Here is a 24,840-nt window from a genome sequence, read left to right as displayed (position 1 = left end):
AGGAAACACTAGAACTGCATGATAGACTGGAAGTAAAATATATATATATATCTGGGGTGGGGGGAACCCATTTCTTTATTGAATGAACGATCCTAATCAAAGACCAGCAACAATAAAATAAATCATGTTAAAAACAAAAACAGTTCTAAGTATGTATGTATGTATGTTTTCTGAGGTTTTCCCGGGTGTTTGTATGTAGGTCTTTGGTTATTCGGGTTTTCTCCCGCGTAAAATTGGAAGTGTCTTGGCGATGTTTCGACGAAGTCTCATTCGTCATCTTCAGGCTTCAGCTTTGTGCTTTTGCTCCCAGAAGCATGAAGCTGAAACCTGAAGATGACGAATGAGACTTCGTCGAAACGTCACCAAGACACTTCCAATTTTACACGGGAGAAAACCTGAACAACCAAATATATATATATAAAGAGCCCACATTATCTCACATCAGGCCTTACATCTACACCACAGAATGTGGCCACAGGGTTCATAATAGTTGAGGTTTTACCTGGTATATAGAAGGGCGGCACAGAGGTGGTCTCAGCTTTGCTGGCTGAGGGATTCTGCGAGTTGAAGTCCACAAGTCTTAAAGTTTCCAAGGCTGGAGACCCCTGGTCTAAATCGGGGGTTCTCCAACCCCATGCCATGGACTGGTAAGGGCCTGTGGCCTGGAAGGACCAAGCCGCACAGCTGGAGGGGAATGGCTAGCTAGCAAGCAAAGCTTCATTCTGTATTTGCAGCTGCTCCCCAGCCCTAAAATAACCATCTCAGCTCCATCTCAGATCATCAGGCTTTAGATTCTCATAGGAGCAAAAACCCTACTGTAAAAATCTGTAGAGATTCTTGGTCATCCAGGTCATGGTTGTCCCAAAGCTGCTTTTTCAGGAGGCAACTGGCCTTTCTTGCTTTTCTTTCGAAGACGTTTCGCTTCCCATCCAGGAAGCTTCTTTAGTCCCACCATCCAGTCAGAGCTGAAGAAGCTTCTTGGGTGAGAAGCGAAACATCTTTGAAAGAAAAACAAGAGAGTCCAGTTGGCCTCCTGAAAAAAAAAGCTCCTTTGGAATGACCCTATTGTAAACTGAGCATGTGAGGGACCAAAGTTGCGTGCGCCTCCCCTCCCCCCTTGGTTTGTGGAAAAAAGGTCTTCCCACAAAACCAGTGCCAAAAGGTTTGGGGACCGCTGGTCTCAATGATCTGGTCAATTTGATCACATGGGTAAACTTCACGTATCTCTATAAAACTTGCACGCTGCTCGATAGGGTCCATCAGGTTTCAAGTGCTGCTGAACTACTTAGAATCCATCCATTCCTTCTATGAAACCTAGTCAAAGAAGGTTTCACAAGGCAGATTATGCTACGGTCGTAAATTGAGGACTACCTATATACCAGCATCCCATGCATGTCTTTTAGAGGGATGCGGTGGCTCAGGGGCTAAGACGCTGAGCTTGTCGATCGAAAGATCGGCAGTTCAGCGGTTCAGATCCCTAATGCTGCCGTGTAACAGGGTGAGCTCCCGTTATTTGTCCCAGTTTCTGCCAACCTAACAGTTCGAAAGCACGTAAAAAATGCAAGTAGAAAAAATAGGGACCACCTTTGGTGGGAAGGGAACAGCGTTCTGTGTGCCTTTGGCATTGAGTCATGCCGGCCACATGACCATGGAGACGACTTTGGACAGCGCTGATTCTTCGGCTTTGAAACGGAGATGAGCACCACCACCTAGAGTCGGGAACGACTAGCACATATGTGCGAGCGGAACTTTTACCTTTAACTATGCATGTCTTTTAGGTGGAAAGCATGGCCAGACGTTATTTCCAATCCTCCCCCCCTCCATAAATAGGATTGAAAAAACCCTTTTGAAGTGTTTGACGTGCCTGCTGGACCGCCATCTAATAAAATACAGGTATGGTCAGAAAAAGGTCACAAGGTGAACATTTGCACAAGAGTTTTGACTCACAAACTCATTTGCCCGAGCTCATCTTGTAATGTCAGAAGCACCTCAGAAAGGTCTCCTTGTGACGTGGAAGAAAGGGAAGACGTCGATGATCTCCTGCCCCTACTCGTCGGCTTGCTCATCGGGGCTTCACTGACCACGCGGTTGTTGCAGAGGGCTTTGGAATGCTGCTTCATGAGGTGGAGCACATGCTGCACGTTGGCTGTGACCGAGTGGCTTGGGCTGGTAGACTGAGGCAACAAGCACAAATGAAGGGAACCAAGGTTAAGCATTGAACGAACCAAACACAGTGATAAATGTGTATGGAGATTCTCAAGTCATCCCAAAGGTGCTTTTTTCAAGAGGCAATCGGGCTTTCAGGTTTTTCTTTGAAGACGTTTCGCTTCTCATCCAAGAAGCTTCTTCAGCTCTGACTGCATGATGGAGAATGGAAGGATTTATACTCCGTGCAGACAGCTGGTCATTTGCACTTTTTTGAGAGCGTCGTTGAGGCCGCTTGGAGGTTTATTTGTATTCTCAGGGTCACCTGAGTAGTGCAAATGGATGTGGAGACTTCTTGAACTTCACAGTCTTTTCAGCAGTTCCAAGAAGGTTCCACACCCATTTGCACTACTCAAGTGACCCTGAGGACACAGATAAACCTCTAAGCGGCCTCAACGGCTCTTTAAAAGGATGCAAATGACCAGCTGTCTGCAAGGAGTATAATTCCTTCCATTCCCCACCATCCAGTCAGAATTGAAGAAGCTTCTTGGACATGAAGTGAAAAGTCTTCAGAGAAAAACCAGAAAGCCCAGTTGCCTCTTGAAAAAGCACCTTTGGAACAAACACAGCAATACCTTTTAACAACTTTAACTTTAGAAGAGAATATTTGTATTTGTATATGAATTAGTAGCACTGATGATGCTACCTAGTTGGGTAAGCAAGCTTCTGCAAGAAAACAACGAAGCTCAGAGAACACCAAGGACGTTAACTTTACTCCATAATAAAATCTCAAATGGGGGAAGGGCTCACAAATTTGGGCCCTATTTTTAATAGTAATTTCTTTAAAACGGCAATGCTTTAAAGAGAAATAAATGACACTGCCTTGGATAACCAGGATAACGTGACCATCATTTTTGGGGATGGAATTTTGCCATGACTAAGAAATCCTACAAAAAAGAGGAAATATTAAAAAGGCGCCACTTAATTTGGACTGCAACCACTTGACATGTCAGACAAAGTCCTTGGTGCTTTCTGTTTTCTTGCAGATGTTTCATTGGCCAAACTAGTTAATATCATCAGTGCTCAGAGAGCACCAAGGACCCCTCATTTCCATCCTGAGCTACAAATATTCTCCTGTATTGGTAATTTGTGAATGTTGCAACACCCGAAGTTTTAAAGAAGAGATTGGACAACCATTTGTCCGAAATGGTATAGGGTTTCCTGCCTGAGCAGGAGGTTGGACTAGAACAAGGATCGGCAACCTTAAACATTCAAAGAGCCACAAAGGTCCTAACCGGAAGCCCCCTGTTCAATTCTGGAGCCAGCCGGAAGTCCAGTTCCCCCACTATAGAATCTTCTCCTAGTGCGGCGTCCTTTTTCCTCTGCCAACCGGAAGTCCGGTTCCCCCACCATAGAGTCTCCTCCTAGCATGGCCTCCTTTTTCCTCTACCTGTCCTAACCGAAAGCCCTATCAATTGTGGAGCCAACCGGCGACAGGGAGCCGCAGCAGAGGGATGAAAGAGCCACATGCGGCTCCAGAGGTTCCGCAGGTTGCTGACCCCCTGGACTAGAAGACCTTTTCCAACTCTGTTATTCTGTTATCCTTCAAGTAATCTGTGGAGGACTGCAAGGCAGCTGTTGGATGAGTTTTCATCCTTTCTTGCCTTCAAGCCCCCTTTTTTCAATCTCTTCTCCCTTGTACCCTGTTTTTCTCCCTACTCCTTTCTGGATTTTTTGCCTATAGCCAGAAGCCTGGAACCAAGCATGGCCAAAAAGGAATGCCACAAATTATACAGCTCAGCAACTCCTGGAGAACTTCTGGTCTCCCAACCAACAAAAAGCCTATTGAAATCTCTCATTTGTATTTGTGTACAATTGAGGTTTTGCATCCACGAGCAGCAGCAGCGTTCTTAATTCAGAACGAAGGTCAGAACAGAGGCTCATTTCATTCTACCTTTCTCTTCCAAGAATAACTACTAAGATACTTCTGAGATGCGTACAGGAATTTAAATGAAACCAGCTCTGCTTTTTTCCACTGTTTGCTATGACAGCACCAAGCAATCGAGACCCTGAAAATAATCCTTCTTTACCTTCCCAGCAACAAACGGCACATCGCCCAGTCGTAGCCTGTAGTGGGGCTGAGAGTGGAAGTGGGTCATTCCTGAAGCACTCTAAGGGAGAGAGGAGAAGCTTTTTCAAGAGAAGGAATTATGCCAGATTCAATTCTGTTTACCGTATTTTTCAGACTATAAGACGCAACTAAATCTGGAAGAGGAAAACAACAACAAAAAGTTTTTTTGCCTCCCCACCCCCCATTTTTGGGCCTTTTTTTAAAGCCATTTTTTGGCCCATTTTCGAGGCTTTTTTGGCCGTTTTTGAGGCTTTTGGGGGGGGGGAGGCTTTTTTCTGAAAAAAATGAGCCAAAAAAAGCCTCGAAGGTGGGCTGAAAAAAACCCTCAAAAAGAGGCCTGAAAAAGGCCCCAAAACGGAGTCCGGAGGGGGAAAAAAAGGCTGGTGGGGCTTCAGCAATATTCGGTCTATAAGATGCACAGACATTTTCACCCCCTTTTGGGAGACAAAAAAGTGCATCTTATAGTCTGAAAAATACGGTAAATGAAATCCATATAGCTGGTAATTAAACAAGACCATTCAGGTCTCTCGTACTTGTATTAAAGGCTTGAGAGCAAACCAATAACATAGCATTAAACCACTGCTGCTTCTTAAAAACTTTGTGAAATGAGATTTCTTTTAGTGTTTGTTGTAAATTTCTTATAATGAGAATTGGAAAAATAATCCAAGGTGAAGTCTGAATCTATTGGAAGAATGACATCCAGCTAAGGGGAGGAGCTATCCCCAAGGAGTCAGAATTCATTACAAAAAACAGTGAAGGCTAATTCAGGGAGTTCCTGGCTGAGTTATTCCTGAACAATAGAAATTGATTAAGCCATACAGGATCCCTGCATTTGGTTACCCAGTGACAGACTTATTGAAGAAAGTTTCTGATTTTTCAATGGCCTCTTTCTTGAAACATTCTGAGAATCAATTTGCTCTTAAACAAAACTGTAAGGCTGGCCACCTTGTTTACAAATAAAGGGTTCAGGTTACATATAACCATCCTTGAAAAACATGTTAAATGCCCATCATCTGTCACAGAACTCAAGTGCAAAAATGTTCCCACTTAATGATATCAAACATCTGTTTCAGAATTTGGTTTCCAGCAGATACAGGGCAGGTTCTTTTAGAAGTTCAAAACAAGGATGCACAACTGGTGTTCCAATTCATTCTTTGTTTCCTTGTTAAAAGGTTTTGCTTCGGAAGCTCTGCTTGATTATCAGAGCTATTAACAAGCCAGGTTGGATCACTTTTGAAATTCCACTGAATATGTTGAGTTTGATCTTTAAAGCTCCACATTATTTTCGGGCCCAGGTATGCTTTGATTGGACCATGTGGTGGACTTGTGGGTGTTGGGCAGGGACTTGAACTTACTGTCAGCTTTGGAAGCCGTATTAGGCCGGAAGCTTCCGTGCTGCCACCTTCTCGTGTGTGGGAAAGTAGGAGGTGGGGATTTAGTAGTCGTTAGACATAATAGCATTCTTCCTGTCAGTCAAGGTCAGGCCGATCCTGCATCTGGAGGAGGAGTGGTCGGAGTGCTGTCTCAAGATGGGACAGATGGTGATTGGAGCATGTGATTGACTGAGGAGTGAGGGGATGGTTTTGGGGACTTGATTTACTGAGGGAAAACCCGAATCTGAGAGGTCAATGACAGTCCAAAACACCTTGTCCCCTCCGCTGTCACTTACCTTTGGGTGGGGAAAACCTAGAAGCTTTCAGATTTGGGTTTTCCCAGATGTGCCAATATGACATCTCTAATAAAATGGAACCTTGAGGAAACTCAAGCCTTTCGTTGGGGGTGCTACTTGGAACCCTGACATTAAACCAAATCTCCCACAGTAGTAAACGCGGCAGGCCTGAAGGCCCAATGCAAAAGATGGCTTCCAGGCCTGACACACACATGATCTTCTTCACATCAGATCCGTGGAACAGACTATTAGTTAGCCAAGTCCTTGATCCAAAGACCACTAGTGAATGAAGTGTGTCGGGTAATCCCCTCAAAACAATACTTTTTCAAGGACGGTAACTTGGAATCTAATACCAATGGGACTAAAATAATCATGAGTTACTTTTCCTCTTTTGTTTCTAAACTCAAGTACATTTATGTACAATTCATTAATGCCCAAACAGTAATAGTCCTATTTCATGAATCAAGAATGTTATCAAGAAGTCAATCCTACTGGCTTCCCTAAGATTCCCGAGCAACTATTTATAAGATCGCAAGCAGGAAGCCTTTACCTACCTTTTCCGACTGCTTTGATTTCTTTTTCATCTTTTTGGGTTTTGAAGGCATCAAGACTGGTATTGGCTGAGTCTGGGCCTGAAGCAACCTTCTATTTGTCTCCAATCCTGTCTGAAGCTGCCAAGGTAAATCTGGGAATTATTTCATTTTATCACAGTAGCAGAACCTGACACTTGGTGATGAACCAATCCAGAAACGAGCCCTTCCTTGGCTTGTCAATTTGGATCCCTAAAAGTGGGAATTCTACAGAAATTGAATTCCAGAATGATTTTTCTCCCAATCAGGCATTTGGGACCTCAGCTGAGGAAGAGGGAGGGAGGGAGGGAGGAAAGAGAACGGTTAACATACCCCAATTTACCTTTTCTGTTGCTTTTTAGTTCATTGGAGAGTTGGATTTTCTCTAGTTTATTACCGTTTAGTCTTGATTTTCCCAAATGGTAGCAGAAATTTGGGAGCAATGGGATTGGTTAGTTTTCTGAAAAAAAACATTATACTATATTTCCAGATTAACAGGGCGGCGTGGTGGCTCTGTGGTTAAGACACACTAGGCTTGTTGACTGGAAAGTCGGCAGCCCAGGTTTGAGACCCAAGCATCACGCAACAGAGTGAGCTCCCTTCCTCACACCAGCTCCTGCCAGACTAGCAGTTCAAAAGCATGCAGATGCGAGTAGATACATAGGTATCACTTCGGTGGGAAAGTAACAGCAGTCCATGACATCATGTTGGCCATATGATCACGGAAAATGTCTTCAGACAGCTCAATGGCTTTGAAATGGAGATGAGCATTGTCCCCTATTGTCGGCAATGATTAGCGGAGTAAAATCTGCAGGAATTCATTTTTCCAGCTTAGTATGTTGTTATGATCCCAATTTTTGTAGTTTATGGTTTAGCAAAACAATTAATTCACCTAGAATGGAATTAGTGAACTGTTTTATGACCCAATATGAAGGAATTGTATTGTTAAATCTCTCTGCCTTTTAATTGTGCAATAATTGTTCCTATGACTCTGGGCTTGCTGTTTTACAAACAAAGCATCTGATCCTACTTGCTGGCTTGGTAGTTCAGACATTTGAATCTTGTGTAAAGTGGATAATTTAGTGATAGTTCCTGAAACAATGCACAACCTTCCCACAACCTCATGATCCCTTTCTCAGCAAAGGAAGAAGTATCTCACCGACAGACAAGAGTCCAGATGAACAGGATTTACCTCAGCAGCTTTTTCCTGCACCAGCTTCCGAGCACGTTCTTCCTCCTGGAGCTTCTCTTCCAATTCTTTCATTTTTTTCTGTTTAAAAACATTAAAGAGGGCAGTCACAGGCAAAATGTTACTGTGCCGCCCCTGGATGGGAGGCCGTGTGGCCGATGCAAATAATAATCTGACTGACTTCCCTTTAAGAAAAGCAGAACAGGTAGTCCTTGACTCACAAGTGTAATGGAACTATGACTTGGTCACAACGGTCATGACGGTCATTAAGCGAGGCAACCACGATTGCTTCTTTTAATGACCCCTCTATCCCTACTCTCCCCGATGCAGTTAAGCAAACTATGCCGGTTGTAGGGTGCCTTAGAGATGGGGGAGGCCTGGGGAGGCCTAGCACAGGCACAGGCCTGCCTGCCTGCCCTCCCTGGGCTTCTCAATCCCTCACCTCCAGGACACCCCGTGCTCTGCTTCTCCACATCTCTTACCAAGCCTTGGAGCTATTCCCCCCTACCGAACCAGGTTCTTTAATTAATAATTTCTTTGTAGATAAGAGATGAGATATGGGAAGAAAAAGTATTTTGTTAAAATGTCAGAGAAGGTGATAGTTGCTGGCGTGGTTTGTACTTGTCTTGATGAAGGGAAAAGTTATTTCTTTATATATCTTTATTTTTTACTTTCCTCTTTATGTGTTTCTTAGCTGGTGTTAGTTTTTTATCTTTGTTTTAAAGCCTGTAGAACCGTCGTGATAGGTATAGTTATAAACTCCCAGATTTCTCAGCACTGAATTTGCTAGATGGACAATTCTAAGTTACTCAGTACGTCTTGTGGGTGCCTAGGTTGAGAATTCTATTACCAAAATCGAACATTTGATCAAAGGCTGAGGATTACGTTAGTACGGATCTTGCGATCCACAATGAGCAGAACCCCGGGTCTCACCTCTGCGTGAGACTGCATTGAAGTAAGCCGCGTGTATTCTTTCTCAAGCAGATCCAACCTCTCCAACTTGGACTTCACGTGGGAATGATCAACGATCTTCTCTTTTTCCAACGTGGCCTGGAAAAAAAACAGAAGAGGAAAACTAAACACTTTGTGTCGTGGAGAAGAAAGAGCCGGTCCCATGAAATTGCATCATGCCACTTGAAGTCACAAAAGGAGGGTAAGTTCAAAACACAAATTTGTTAGCTGTATTTCTCTGAAAAGAGCAATTTTTAAAAAAAAATCTTGGACATAAATAAAATGTTTCCAAGAGCCAAGTTTCAAAATTATATTCTATGATTAAACTCTGACATTTTACTCCGGGGACTACCTTTGGCCATTACCAAAGAAGTAGTAAAATGGTCCCTAGATCAACCTTGGCAACTTTAAGCCTTTAAGCAACTTTAAGCAAAGCTGACTGGGGAATTCTGGGAGTTGAAATCCACCAGGCTTAAAGTTGCCAAGGTTGGAGATGCCTGTCCTAGACTATACAATTTTAGACTGTAAGCAGGAAAACAGGTATTGTTGAAGGAGATAATCCTAGGATAGTCTTTCAGCAGTCTGAAGTGCTACTATCATGTAGCAGGAGTAGAAAACAATGTCTACCAGATTCCCTTGTCATTTTTTTAGTTTCCTTCAATCATCATTTTGAATATCAAGAATATCTTTCAAGCCTACAGGTTCAATTCCCAACCTTTCCCAGCTGTCATGGATAATTTTAAAAATTAAAATACACAGATTTGGAGGATGTCTGTCTATATTGGGGAGGGGTGTCAAACTCGTGGCATAACATTGTCACATGACATACTGTGACTCCCCCCCCTTTGCTAATGGGGGTGGGCGTGGCCAGCGTGTGATGCATCTGACCTGCAAGTTTGACACCCCTGATATTGGGAAATGCTGGTATACTGAACTCAGCAACTGTATGAAAGTTGCTGATCCTGATAGCGAGCGTGTGAGTTCATTTTTTCTGAATTTGGAGGTCAGTTATAGCTATCACTACTAATAACAACTAACGTCCTACCCCCATGATGGCGAACCTATGTTCACATGTGCCTGAAGTGGCACACGGAGCCATGTCGCCTGGCACGTACGGCATTGCCCGTTCCTCTTCCTGGTTTCTGGCGCGCACTTTTTTGCATGTGGCAATGCCGGAAACTGGAAGAGTTGGTCTTCCATTTTCCTGCGTGAGCATGCACGCCGGCCAGCTGTTCGTCGTGAATGCACACGCGCCAGAAATCCGGAAGACTAGCTGGCTGGTGTGCATGCCGGAAACCAGAAGTTCATTTTCGGGCACGCGCATGCACCATTGGCAGCTCGTCTTCTGGGTTGCGGCCCAGATGAGTGTGCGCGCGCAAGGCAGGCGCGCTCCCTTTTCTGCACTCGGTGCCCAAATGGTTCGCCATCACTGTCCTACCCCAATCACTTTATTCCCTTTAAAACCAGCTAAATGGTGACCTTGACAAATAGTGTAACAGCAAATTCTGTAAACCAGGAAGTTTGAAAAAATGTTATGGATATTGACAACTTTTCTGGAACCTATAGATCAGGACTACATTTATACTTTATTTGTTTGCTTGTTTGTTTAATCCTTTTTTTAAAGAAATAACTCGATATGGCAAACGTAGCTAATACTCCTTCTAATACTTCCCTCACAAGAGCCCTGTGAAATGGGCTAACCCATTTCAGCTCTCGTGCCTAGCGGGATTAAACTCACAGTCTCCCAGTTTCCTGGTCTGGGTCCCTTAACCGCTAGACCAAACACAAACTCGATCACTAGAACTAAAAAAGCCCAGGTACCTGTTTCTCCAAGACGGTCGTCTTTTCAAGTTCTGCCTGCGCTATCATTTCCTTCATGTATTCCAGCTGTTTCTCCAGAAGTACACAGCGAGTCTCGGCTGCTGCCAGTTGTGCTGCCAACTCTGGAGGCAGTGCAGCAAAAGAAAACGGATATGAAAACTAACATGAACCAGATTGATTAGTTGCTGCAAATCTTCTCTTTAAAAGTTACTGTTTTCAAACAAAAGGGACAAGGAAGTTCATGCTCCAGAACCAATACTCAATGGGTCTCAATGAGACTATTCCAGTGGCTGCATTTAGCTACAGAACTGGCTCTTTGAAACCAGTACGTGAAAAGAGTAGGAGGAATATCCAACTCGAGCACCCAATCATCATCATTTAATGACCCCATAATTCCTTTGGAAATTATGTTTGGGCAACTGAATGGAGCTAGCAGAATGTTTTAATGGCCGGATGCCCTTCCTGTCGCCAATGTGGAGCTTTGTTCAGCAGATATACTCTCAGTGTGCCCAGAGAGAGAAATATCTGCCTCTACCGAGGATCGAACTCACAGCCTCCCGATTGTGAGGCGAGAGCTCCACCTCTAGGCCACCGCACCACTCTCAACTCGAACATCCAATGATGTGTCAAAAATAAGAAGTAAGCATCCAGGGATATCCAGCAGACCTGTGCTACTTTACATCTACTATCCAAGGTGCTTAGATCAGCCACAAACGTATCTCAGTATGGAACAAAAGGGCAGAGATCGCAGTGCTGTTGAATCTGATCATATATTTGCTTTAGCCAAAGGCTGATTAATGGCAACCTGATGGAGAAGTCTGCCAATTCTTCAGCAACCATGACACAACTGTCATGGTAACTAGGCTGCTTTTGGAACTGGAGTACACATTTTCGTATTCTTATTTGTTGCCTGCAGTCAGATATCATTAGACATCCCTTGACTATGGTTTGCAAATATTGCACTGAGCTACCTGCAATCCACAAGTATTCTTCACGATGCAATATTATTCATAGTATAAACCTTTTTTTTTTAACCTAACTCAAAAAGGTTCTTTTTCAAATAGAGATGCTTATGAACATGCACACACAGCCTTTCAAACTTGAGGAAGGCCCATGCCCTCATATCCATCAGCCATTCGTTTGTACACGCAAGCCACAGGTTCAGGCACTGTGCAAAGGATGTTTGTGTACATACAGCACATGCACACAGAACATCTTCCTATCCTGTCCCATGGAGGGATCCAACTTGGCTACAGTGTTCTGATCGAGGCTTCCCAAGAGCATGAAACAAACTCCTTGTCCAGACAAAAGCCCCTTTTATTAATTCCCTGTGAATTCTGCTCATTCACAACTGACAAAGTCTTTCAGGGGAGGATTTACGGTCACAGACCTTATCTGGCTTGGAGAGCTGACAGGCGGATATCTGCAGAACCTGGCAAGGAGTCTCAAGAGAGTCACAAACCAATTAGCGGACCAATTGCCTCCTGCAAACTCCCCTCCCCTTTCGCTCCTCTTTTATTTCCTCTGGGAGGGGCCATTCAACGTCTGGCCTTACTCCCAAGTCGACCCCTGTTTAGTTGTTCCCTTCATCTGGCACATGCGCACATTGGGAACAGGCTCCAGCTGTTCATCTGCCTCACTGATGTCTGACTCCGAAGACAGTGGATACCTGGCATATGGCCCTGGCCCCATCTCTGCCTCCAACGCAGAGCACTCGTCAGAACCTTCCCCAGACTCCAGGACTGGCCCAGGTTCCTCCCCAACCTCCTCACTGTCTGAATCTGCTGCCAGCTCCACTGGCCGGTGGCGGGCCAGAACACAGAGTGCCTGCATATATAGAAGCATTCAACCTAGCAATGTCAGCGTAACAGGGTTGTTATGCAATCAAAATTGGGAAAGATGCAGCAAATGACTTCTGGAAACACCTTATGCCTCATTTAATACCTGTCCTTGTACATGTAACCATTCTAAATGTGGACAAGCAAAGAAGGTGTGTCAGTATACCGTCATTTTTCTTGAACACTTGCAACTTCGACTGTTCCTTTTCCAGCAACTGCTCGCTTAGAACTTTCTTATAATCTGAGGTCTCCCTGGTCAGGCTTTTCACATTCTCTTCCGCTTGGATCCTTTCTAGCTCCAGCCGACGTATTTTCTCCTGCAGGTTCTTCAGAGCAGAGAATATGGCTGGTAGATAAATTAAATTAGATCCATCAGTTAATAAGCGGGTAGGATACAGGTGAAGATGATGAGGGACAGTTCAGCTATCACACTATCGAAAATACAGGATGGGGAATTCTGGGACTTGAAATCCCCACATCTTAGACTTGCCAGGTTGAGTGAAAAACACTGGCCTGGGATAAAACACATTTTTCTCTGTCTCACTTATTTCACAAGGCCCATTCAAAAAATGATTTAAAATCATTCAACTTTTACAGGATGAACAAATTATTAAAAACTTGGAGGGGTACATTAGGGTAATTCATCAGTTTAATGTAATTCCGCATACTAAATTTTTTTCCTCTAATTTGGCTTTTCTCCTGCCCTTTGCCCACTTTTTGGAGTTCATCGCTCGGCCTGAAAAAAAAAAGTTGCATGCTTTCTAATAGAACAACATTCTTCCCAAACAAAGATTGCCAGCTGTAATGTTTGAGCAACTGAGCCTCTGCAATTAAAGAAAAACAGAGAGAGCTGTAAACAAAGTATGACTTCAGTTCTTTATGCTGGCAGTGCTGCAAGGAAGTAATTGCCAGTGATAATTAGCAGGAGCATTTTCCCTCTGCAGCCTCCAACAGAGGGAACCTTGCTTACATAATCCTATTTTAATTGGGTTATCAACAGCCACTCCAAAAGGAAAGGTAATTAATGTCCTGGGGTATACGTGTGGCTCAAAGATTCCCAAGTGCTTCCAGGTAAGGAACCTATCATTTCAAAGGCTGCTCTCCCTCACATCAGATCAAATGGGTAAAAGGATGAAAAATTCATGCAGCTTCCTGGAACTCGGGGCCCTCAAGAGACACCCTCAAAATAGAGAAAGGCGGAAATACGATCCTCCCGCTAGATTCCAGTAGAAATGATAACTGGTAGAACGTTTGCATTGCTTCCTTAGGGACCAGGAAACTCATCTAAATGACGACTTGTAAACCATCAAAGCAGGTTGAAGAGGAGGAATAAATTATAGGCTTTGTGACAAAAGGGCAGTTAAGGCATATAATACCAGTCAAGGTTGTTGAGGGAAGAAGAGAAAACCGCAGCATTTATTTCTTTCCGCATAACTGAATAAATCAAAAACAACCTCCCCTTATGCCTGGAAAGTTTTCGATCAGTGTGTGCTACCTGCTCTAACGTAAGCTGGGTGAAACATGGACACTAACCTCACAATCGATACAAAAGCTAAGAGTGGGGCAAAGAGCCATGGAAAGATACATGTTCAGCATCACAAGACAAGATAGAAGGACCTGCATGTGGATTAGAGAACAACCGAAAGTATATAATGCCATCAAGAGAGTTAAAAGAATTGAAATAAGATCCCAAAAGAGAAATATAAGAGAGTCCAAAAAGTCAATAAATGATGAAGTCTCAAAAAAGAGTAAGAGATGATGGATAGAAAATACTTCTCAATATGGTGAATGTATTAGAAATCAAAAAGATGTAGAAAATAGAAAATACAAAAACAGGAGAGAGAGAGAGAGAGAGAGAATAGAATTCATTATAACCATAAGTTGATCAAGGTTATAAGGTGGAAGTCTATGATGTGGCAACTTAACTATTAATGATGTGTAAAAATATACTGAAATTTATAATTTTAGGGGGTTGGGAGATATAATCCCAGGATTGATTACACTTGGTTAATGAATTGCTTTATTGGTCTTTTTAAGCAATTGGGATATTGGATTTACAGTGGAATATTGAGTAATTTTTAAAATATTAGAATACTAGTGATTTAAACAAATATACTGCATGAAGGAATGCTAGGGAAGCTTATAAGTACAATGTGCAGGTTCAAGTCAGAAGTTGGAAGATTAGGATTATGTATACCTAATTGTATTACCATTGTCAGCATTGTGTAAAAAATATATTGACCCAGTGAATCCACTGTCTTCAAAATATGTATGGATAAAAGAAAAAAGAACTGAAATGGAAATCGGCTGGTCACATAGCGGGAAGAATTGATGGCAGGTGGACCAAGGCAGTCACAGAATGGATCCCGCTAGATAAAAATCATCCACGAAAGAGACCTAAAACAAGATGGATCGACAACATTATCAAGTACGGGGGGCGCAATTCGCAAAAGAAAGCTGCATGGCTGGAAGCATGCGGAAGTGGCCTTCATACTGCAGTGGAGAGACAATGGCTTAAATCAGGGGTCTCCAACCTTGGTCCCTTTAAGACTTGTGGACTTCAACTCCCAAAGCTGGCTGAGGGACTCTGGGAGTTGAAGTCCACAAGTCTTAAAGGGACCAAGGTTGGAGACCCCTGGCTTAAATGATGACGATGACCTGAATAAACACTATAGAAGCAGAATGTATTAATAAGATCTCAGAAAATTACATGAATCACAGAAATATTTTTCTGAGGTTGTTCCTTTTTTTCCTCTCTGGGTGTGAAGAGGCTGTCACACTGGTTTACAATGCTATCCCAGGCAAACCAGCATATCGCACGCGGCTCTCCCGAACTCCGAAGTCTGCCATGAAAAGGTTGCAGGCTGAATGAAGGGACAGTGTTAACTGTTTGTAACTTCTAATTATGCCCAATATTCAATGACTCGGAAATTATGCAGTTACTTGGACTTGGGAAGGAGATAATGAGAAAAGCAAATTTGAGGCCAGGACGGCACTCGGAGAAGGGAACCGGCAATGCCTATTCTGTTTATCTGGTGGATAAACACAACTAAGCTGCCATTCCGTGCCTGTGAAATTTATGAATGCATTTCCTAAACGCCCACAACTTTTATTCATTTGTATCTCAAAACAATGCACAGCTTTCTTCAAATTTCATATAGCAGTTTTTCAGAAGGGAAGTGCACGTCAAGGCCTAGAAAGATAATACCATTTTCAAGATGATCTATTGGTTGGAACCGGGATTACATATAAAGTAAAAAAAAAAAAAACTATTCCCGACAGCCCATTTCCTCTGGGGAGAAATATTACCTTTGCTGTTACTCTCTGGATAGGCAATTACCGGCTTGGCGGGGGATCGGCATAGGTCAGCATTAATGAATGGTTTGTGCCTGGGGTACTCGGAGAAGGAAGCTGCTGAAAGCCCATCAGTGTAGGATGTCGATGTGTGACTTGCATGAAGAACGCCCTGAAAGCAAGTTCAAAACGGTGAATACAGCTCCTTGAAAAATATACGGAGATATTATCCCACACTCATCCATAACAGAAAGGAGAACAAGCTGAATCTTTAGAAGGCTGTAATGGTTTGAGTAGAGAAACCACTGTTGAGTTGATAAGGATTATCAATCCCTAAAACAGATACTGTCACACTCCAGCAGAGCAGAGTCTATAACTTTTCCAGTGCTGTCACTTCCCCTCCCCACCTTCCTTCCTTTCTCTTTCTCTTTCTTTCTTTCTTTCTTTCCTTCCTTCCTTCTTTTTTCCTTTCCTTCCTTCCTTCCTTCCTCCCGCCCTCCCTCCCTCCGTCCTCCCCCTCTCACACACACACATGGCTGAAATCTCAAAGATTTTTGTGCTCTATTCCAAAGAGCTAATCAAGAATGACGGAGTCTCACAAACTCGGAGTGTATGAGTTTACGAGACTCCATCATTCTACATCCATTGAGACTTTGGGGGGCGGGAGGGGAAATGCAGAGTAGAGCAATTAGGATGATTAAGAGCCCAGAGACTAAAACGTATGAAGAATGGTGGCAGGAATTGGATATGGTTAGTCTAGAGAAAAGAAGGATTAGGGATGATGTGATAGTAGTATACTAGTATTTGAGGGGCTGCCACAAAGAATAGGGGATCAACCTGTTTTCCAAAACACCAGAAGGCAAGGCAATGGATGGAAACTAATCAAGGAGAGAAGCAACCTAGGATTAAGGAGAAACGTCCTAACAGTGAGAACAATTAACCAGTGGAAGAAGCTTGCTTTCAAAAATTGTGGGTGCTTCATCACTGAAGAGTTTTCTAGAAGAGGCTGGACAGTCACTTGTCTGAAATAGCATAGGGTCTCCTGCTTGAGCAGGGGGTTGGACTAGAAGACCTCCAAGGTCCCTTCCAACTCTATTCTGCGACTAACTAAACTCTCAAGATGTTTGAGCATTTCTGCAAGATTTGGCAACGTCTGGAAGTTGAGTCATAGCAACTGGCTTTCGTTTTTTTTCCCTGTTGTTCAAAGTACTTATCTAAGCAGCTTCTTCAATCTGAGCCAGTCGGCTGGGGGAACCCCATATATGTTCTTCAGGGTGATTTCAGTTCTCACCTATCCTAAATGGGTTCATTAGGTGAGCAGGCAGATAGTCATGGGGACCTAAATGTTCCAACTGAGAAATCCTTCTCCTAGGTGGGTTGTTAAGAGTGACCTTCATGGATTGAAGGATTTCCTCAAAAGGGGTGGAGGCCTCAGACACAACTTATCTCAATTTATCAGGGTTTTTTTATGCTGCTTTTTCAACAGTCCCCAAGAAGATTAAGATCACTTCACAGAGCTCACCAGAGAGGCCACACGTGACCGGGTATCTAAGGAAAGGATTTAGCAGTTGGATTAGATCCCAATGACTTTCTGCCTACTCACCTAATGAACCTATTCAGATTATGTGAGAAATGAAACCACCCTGGAGGACATATATGGGGTTCCCCCAACCAACTGGCTCAGCCTGAAGAATCGACTTAGATCAGGGGTCTCCAACCTTGGCAATTTTAAGCTTGGAGGACTTCAATTCCCAGTCCAGTTGCCTCTTGAAAAAGCATCTTTGGGTGTTCCACTAGCTGCAGTAATCAGTGGAAAATCAGAATGCAGACTTAATACATCTAAAAAATATATTAGTAGAGAGAATGCCTGCCATTTTTTAAATAAATTTGCTCATCGCTGGCAGGTCAGCTGGCCACAAAGAATGTTGTTCTAAGAAGGCAAAAGTAAATGACTCACAAAGAGCAAACTGAACTGTGGTCCAGAAATTAAATCTTTATTCAGCATGAAGCTTATTAAGTGACCTCAGATCTGCTACTGTTCTTTAGCAGTTCAATATACTCTTGCACATTTACTGAAGAAGAAGGAAGAAAAGAGTAACATTTCAGCCAGTTTGGATTCTAGTGGTTTAAAGCACCAGGCTACAAATTGTGAGATCTAGTCCCATTTTGGCATGAAAGCAAGCAGGGTGATTTTGGGCCACTCTCACTCTCTCTCTCTCTGTCAGCCCATCCCACTCCACAGGGTTGTTGTGGAGAAAATAGGAGAAGGAAGGAATATTTAGGTATGTTCATCACCTTATTTATAAAAATAAAGGTGAGATAATACAATAAATAAGCAAAGCAAGCAATCCTTGGGCTTCTTGAGAGACACATGGTATAAAATGTTTATAACATTTTATATAAAAAAGTTTATATAAAAAACAATTGCTACCAATCTGCCTTCCATTGAGGACCTGTATACTGCACAAGTCAAAAAAAAAGATGTGAAAATATCTACAGACCCCTCACATCCTGGACATAAATTGTTTCAACTCCTACCCTCAAAACGACGCTATAGAGCACTGCACATCAGAACAACTAGGCACAAGAAGTTTTTTCCCGAACACCATCACTCTGCTAAACAAATAATTCCCTCAACACTGTCAAACTATTTACTAAGTCTACATTACTATTACTATTAGTCTTCTCCTCATTCCCATCACCCATCTCCTTCCACTTCTGACTGTATTTATTTATTTATTTATTTAATTCGATTTTTATACCGCCCTTCTCCCGAAGGACTCAGGGCGGTGTACAGCCAAAAAGTAAAAAACAAACAATACAATATACAATTTAAAATACAAATTAAAAAACTTATTTTATAATTGGCCTAAAAAACTTTAAAATATATAAAACTAAAACCCCATTAAAATTTGTAATAGAAAATTTAAAATCGATAAAATTTAAGCCAGCCCCGCGCGAGTGAAAAGATGTGTCTTCAGTTCGCGGCAGAAGGTCCGAAGGTCGGGTATTTGGCGTAAACCAGGGGGAAGGTCGTTCCAGAGAGTAGGAGCCCCACAGAGAAGGACCTTCCCCTGGGGGCCGCCAGCCGACATTGCTTGGCGGACGGCACCCTGAGAAGTCCCTCTCTGTGAGAGCGTACGGGTCGGTGGGAGGCATGCGGTAACAGCAGGCGGTCCCGTAAGTACCCAGGCCCTAAGCCATGGAGCGCTTTAAAGGTCGTAACCAAAACCTTAAAGTGCACCCGAAAGGCCACAGGTAGCCAGTGCAGTCTGCGCAGGAGCGGTGTTACGCGGGAGCTACGCGAAGCTCCCTCTATCACCCGCGCAGCTGCATTCTGGACTAACTGAAGCCTCCGAGTGCACCTCAAGGGGAGCCCCATGTAGAGAGCATTACAATAATCCAAGCGAGAGGTAACGAGCGCATGAGTGACTGTGCACAGGGCATCCCGATCAAGGAAGGGGCGCAACTGCCGAACCAGGTGAACCTGGTGGAAGGCCCTCCTGGAGACGGCCGTCAAATGATCTTCAAACGACAGCCGTTCATCCAGGAGGACACCTAAGTTGCGCACCCTATCCTTTGGGGCCAATAACTCGCCTCCGACAGTCAGCTGCGGCTGCAGTTGACTGAATCGGGGTGCCGGCATCCACAGCCACTCCGTCTTGGAGGGATTGAGCTTGAGCCTGTTTCTCCCCATCCAGACCCATACGGCCTCCAAACACTGGGACAGCACTTCAACAGCTTCATTGGGGTGGCCCGGGGTGGAAAAGTACAGCTGAGTGTCATCAGCGTACAGCTGGTATCTCACCCCAAAGCCACTGATGAACTCACCCAACGGCTTCATATAGATGTTGAACAGCAGGGGCGAGAGGATCGACCCCTGCGGCACCCCACAAGTGAGGCCCCTCGCGGTCGACCTCTGCCCCCCTGTCAACACCGTCTGCGACCGGTCAGAGAGATAGGAGGAGAACCACCGATAAACGGTGCCTCCCACTCCCAATCCCCCCAACCGGCGCAGCAAGATACCATGGTCGATGGTATCAAAAGCCGCCGAGAGATCTAATAGGACCAGGGCAGAGGAATAACCCCTGTCCCTGGCCCTCCAGAGATCATCCACCAATGTGACCAAAGCTGTCTCTGTGCTGTATCCGGGTCGGAAGCCGGACTGGAACGGGTTTAGATAGACGGCTTCATCCAGGTATTGGGGAAGCTGTCGTGCCACAGCACTCTCTACAACCTTCGCAACGAAGCGAAGGTTGGAGACCGGACGATAATTACCCAAAATAGCCGGGTCCAGGGAGGGCTTCTTAAGGAGGGGTCTCACCACCGCCTCTTTCAAGGCGGCAGGGAAAACCCCTTCCAACAAAGAAGCGTTGATAATCCCCTGGAGCCAGCCTCGTGTCACTTCCTGAGTGGCCAGCACCAGCCAGGAAGGACACGGGTCCAGTAAACATGTGGTGGCGTGAAGCCTCCCCAACAACCTGTCCACGTCCTCGGGAGCCACAGGGTCAAACTCATCCCAAACAGACTCGACAAGACGTGCCTCCTCTCCCCCGCTTGGATCATCCCAATTTCGGTCCAGACCATTCCGGAGCTGAGCGAGAATTATGACTGTAACTTTGTTGCTTGTGTCCTTACAATTTATATTGATATTGTTTCCTGATTGCTTATATTTACCCTATGACTGTCATTAAGTGTTGTACCTTAGAATCCTTGATGAAGGTATCTCTTCTTCTATGTACACTGAGAGCATATGCACCAAGATTTATTCCTTGTGTGTCCAATTACACTTGGCCAATAAAAAATTCTACTCTATTCTATACTAATGTAAAACCATATTATCCATCTGTCTGCTTGGAAATAGCCAACAATTTTGGTTTACTTCCACAAAAGGAGGCTGAAGCTTCCAAGAAAACATGACTAAAATGGATTAAATATAGCCAAGGCAGGTTCTTGTTATGCAATTTTCATTATCATTTGTTCTTCTCTTTCCTACCTCCTACGCATCCTACCCAAATGGTTTCGTCCGAGTGACATGGAATGGGATATGAATCTTTTGTGGCTTACTGTATTGCACACCCACAATAACATGGGTCTAAATATCTTTCTCAGCTGGTTCCTATGCAACATTATGATTAAGTTACTCTTTTGGAGCACTCAGAGCTCTTCTACAGTGGAAAAATACAACATAGGAAACGAACTGGAGATACTCCTAAAAATTATGTATTCAACAAAAACACTCAAGTTCTGAAAAGTTTAGAGGTAATGCAAAGAAAATAATATGACATGGGGACTCAAACAATTGTCAGTTCAATGCCCCAAACTCACAAATTTTAATATAAGTCTGTAAGAATTTAATTTGAAATAAGAATGTCTTTGACTTCTAGGGCACCTAGTTGCTAAGCAACTCAACACAACTCTAAATATTTAAAATTCATATAGAATTATTTGAGAAACACCCTCTATGGAATTCCCAAACTTATTTAATATGATTTTAGTAAATTAGCAACTGCAGAATTATTCTGTCCCCCCAAAGAGTATGCTCTGTACTTAAAAACTCCCAAGATGCTTCTTTGAAACATTATAACAATGCTGCAATGTCTAAATTTCTATTTGTTATGTTTTAAATTGCATATCCTAATCCTTCAAATAAGCTCCTGCAAAAATGCGGAAGAAAAGAGGAAACCAGTATTACCTTACATAGCGATTCAAAACACTAAAGAGTGCACAGGAAACATCCTGCCAAGATCTGAAACTAACTGAAGGCCGGTGGTAATGCTGTATTTACATATTTCAGTACTGTACTCTAATCCATAATACTGTTTGTTTATTTTTGGCTTTGCATGTTGAGATAACCCAGCCACTGCATTTTATAAACCATTACAAACGTTTACATTTTCAAACTGCTCTTCTCCAGACAGATTACAAATGTTGCAAAAGCATTACAAGTTTCTAAAATCATTTAGAAAGAGGAAATGCAATGCAATGCAATGAACAGACAAGATAAAACTATTGTGGACTGCAGAAATCTGGATAAAAAAAGAAGAGACACAGAAAACTTTGTAACCTTCTAGTCACAAGAATTTTTGCATTCTGGATATGGCAATTCTACGGAAATAAAACAATCCTACGCTGGCTGGTTAATTTAAATTGAACAGAAGATAAAATGGTAAAAATACCCTGGAACAAATAAATTTTGCTGCCTGATGCCAAAAAGACCTCTTGTCTTTTGAGGATGGATAGACAACCCAAAGCCTTGAGCTAATGGAAGCTCTCTTGAGCTCTCTTCCATAGTGGAAGAGATGAAATTCTCTGAGAAATTTTGTCCCCAATAATACACAAAACCAGCATTAGCCACTCTTATAGGAGTTAATAGAACAGGCAGTTGTTAGAATTTCTAGAATTACAGTAAACATACACATATCATGAGAAAGGCAGGGCTAGATGAATTGGAAGTTGGAATTAAGATTGCCTGGAGAAATATCAACAACCTCAGATATGCAGATACTACTCTAATGGCAGAAAATGAAGAGGAACTAAAGAGCCTCTAGATGCGGGTGAAGGAGGAGAATGAAAAAGTTGGCTTGAAACTCAACATTAAGAAAACTAAGATCATGGCATCCAGCTCTCTCAATTCCTGGCAAATAGATGGGGAAGAAATGGAGGTAGTGACAGATTTTATTTTCCTGGGCTCCAAGATCACTGCAGGTGGGAACTGCAGCCAAGAAATTAAAAGACGCTTGCTGGTGGGGAAGAAAGCTGGTAAATCTAGATAGCATACTAAAAAAACAGAGACATCACCCTGGAAACAAAAGTGCGTGTAGTCAAGGCTATGGTTTTCCCAGTTGAAATGTATGGCTGTGAAAGTTGGACCATAAGAAAGGCTGAGCACCAAAGAATTGAGGCCTTTGAACTATGGTGCTGGAGAAGACTCCTGCGAGTCCCTTGGACTGCAAGGCCATCAAACCAGTCAGTCTTAGAGGAGATCAACTCTGACCTAAAGAACAGTCAAAAAGAAGGCCAGATCCTGAAAATGAAACTCAAATACCTTGGCCACCTAATGAGAAGGAAAGACTCACTGGAGAAGAGCCTAATGCTGGGAAAGATTGAGGGCAAAAGAAGAAGGGAACGACAGAAAATGAGGTGGCTGGATGGAGTCACTGAAGCAGTCAGCATGTGATTAAATGGATTCCGGGGGATGGTAGAGGACAGGAAGGCCTGGAGGTACCTTGTCCATGGGGTCGTGATGGGTCGCACACAACTTTGTGACTAAAAACAACAATACGCATATAGTAAACTTCTATGAAGAATCTTAGTTATCCAGGTCACCGTCATCCCAAAGGCACTTTTTCAAAAGGCAACCAGACTTTTTTTGGTTTTCCTTTAAAAGACGTTTCGCTTCTCATCCAAGAAGCTTCTTCAGTTAAGCTTCAGAACTGAGGAAGCTTTTTGGATGAGAAGCGAAACGTCTTCAAGGAAAACATAGGAAGCCCACTTGCCTTTTTTGAAAAAACGCTTTTGGGACCTGCGGTAAACATGTGACTCTTCATGTCAAGAAAAGGAATTTTTCCCTTTTAAGGCAAATATATATAAATCCATGAGATAGATGATAGATTGATTTAGCATAGATTTTTAATTAATCCAATACATATACACACAATGATATATCCATGCAGGGAAGGTAGATAGAAAAATAAGGTAATTTGATTTGGAGCCTTCTCAGCAACAGGCAAAGGGTGCTCTGTGTGTGCGTATGTGTGTGTAAAATGGATTTATATTTGCTTTAGGTGGGGTGTGTGTGTGTGTGTGTGTGTGTGTATACACACACACATTCCTTGCCTGTTGCTGACAAGGCCCCAAATGAAATTCTCTTCTTTTTCCATCTACCTTCCCTGCAGCCCAAATGAGATGAAATAGCCAGGGGCTCCCAAGATCAACCCAAACTGCAGAGACCTTGAAAGGGAGACCACCAGGAAATGCCTCAAGGTTGTTGGCTGGAAGAAGCACCCCAGAAAAGTCATTTCCCCCCACCCACGAAACTCAGCTCAATTTCATTTGAATGGCTTATTATATTTAAATTGAGGCAACTAATACCTTTCCTCCCCACAAAAAAATACTCTTTATCTAAAGCATGAGCAATCAAACAAACTACTACAGTTAAGGCTCATTTTATACATACATACATACATACATACATACATACATACATACATACATACATACATACATACATACATACATATATATATATATATATATAAAATAATATAGGTTAAACTCCCTAAGTTAGGGAATATAGGCTGCAGCCTAACGGAAAACGTGTATCTGGGCATGTGCAGAGCGCATTATTGTCCCCACCCCACCCCAAGGAGGTACACTCGGGCCTCCACGGACGGATGGTCTACGAATGCCACTCCATATGCTGGAGATAAGGCGCCTAGCAGGGCCGCCGCGGCTTCGCCTCCCTCCAGCTCACCGTGTGCTCAGGGGCCTCGGCTACCGCCATGTCGTAAAAAAGGCGGTCGTGCCGGTGTATGTCCCTTTAAGGCCAGCAGCGGCTGCCACTGCCTCGCTCCCGCCTCCTCCCAGCCGGCCTTCCAGCTGTCAACAAGGTAGCTCTATTGAGTGACATAGCAACCGGCCAACCACCACGCGACTCCTTCTCTCCTCCTCCACCCCTCCAACGCATACGGCTCGTTGCCTCTTACGGCACGCTTGCGTCACACAGTGGAGGCGGCGATTGACGCGAAAAACAACCAATAGGAGTAGGCGATGAGAATTGGAGGGGTGGTTCTTAAACCCAACCTGGATTTTCGGCGCTGTATTTTCTGGGAACGTATCAGCAGTGAAGCCAACCGTACAGCCAGTACGGCGTGGGTTAAGAGTGGCTTTTTCTAATCGTTGGCAAAGAAGCGAGAGGAAGACAAGCCAGGCATCGTCTCCGCTCTCTTCTGCGCAAGCGCAGACATGAGACGGTCGGCAGGAAAAAGCCCTCCAAACTTCAGAAGAGCGCCTGGGAGGACCAATGAGAGAGAGCGCGCGCTCGGGCCCCCATTCGGTTTCCTGATTGGCGGGGGGCGGGCGTGACGCCACGCCGGCGAGGCGGACGGGCGACGACGCGCGCCCTTCCATTGGGCAGCCGGGTTTGAAAGGAAGTATTGCCGCGCGGCTCGGATTGGCCGAGGAGGCGGGCCCGCCTGCCGGAGGCGTTCATTCGCTCCTTCGCTCGCGCT

At 43.8% G+C, this 24,840-nt stretch overlaps 1 protein-coding gene across 4 annotated transcripts in view; it reads right to left on the bottom strand.

Annotated features, from left to right (window-relative positions):
* CEP57 (centrosomal protein 57) overlaps window positions 1-24,797 on the bottom strand; it is a 31,871-nt gene extending 7,074 nt beyond the window's left edge. For 2 of the 4 annotated variants that reach the window (XR_009155291.1, XM_058184682.1), the window contains exons 1-9: window positions 24,413-24,797; window positions 15,623-15,779; window positions 12,480-12,659; window positions 10,476-10,597; window positions 8,637-8,753; window positions 7,707-7,784; window positions 6,500-6,616; window positions 4,236-4,316; window positions 1,989-2,174 (exon numbers count right to left, since the gene is read on the bottom strand). Coding sequence is in view for 3 of the 4 variants with exons in the window: in XM_058184682.1 (XP_058040665.1) it covers window positions 1,989-2,174; window positions 4,236-4,316; window positions 6,500-6,616; window positions 7,707-7,784; window positions 8,637-8,753; window positions 10,476-10,597; window positions 12,480-12,659; window positions 15,623-15,779; window positions 24,413-24,739 (1,365 nt within the window). In the remaining variant the exon portion in view is untranslated. Of the gene's footprint in view, window positions 1-1,947; window positions 2,175-4,235; window positions 4,317-6,499; window positions 6,617-7,706; window positions 7,785-8,636; window positions 8,754-10,475; window positions 10,598-12,479; window positions 12,660-15,622; window positions 15,780-24,083; window positions 24,228-24,412 lie in introns of those variants that run through there. The other 2 variants (XM_058184679.1, XM_058184680.1) reach the window with 2 other exon arrangements.
* Window positions 24,798-24,840: the final 43 nt, after the last annotated feature.

The sequence above is a fragment of the Ahaetulla prasina genome, chromosome 5 (genome assembly GCF_028640845.1).
Source record: "Ahaetulla prasina isolate Xishuangbanna chromosome 5, ASM2864084v1, whole genome shotgun sequence".
Classification (NCBI taxonomy): domain Eukaryota; kingdom Metazoa; phylum Chordata; class Lepidosauria; order Squamata; family Colubridae; genus Ahaetulla; species Ahaetulla prasina.
This window is presented reverse-complemented; position numbering and strand designations above follow the sequence as displayed.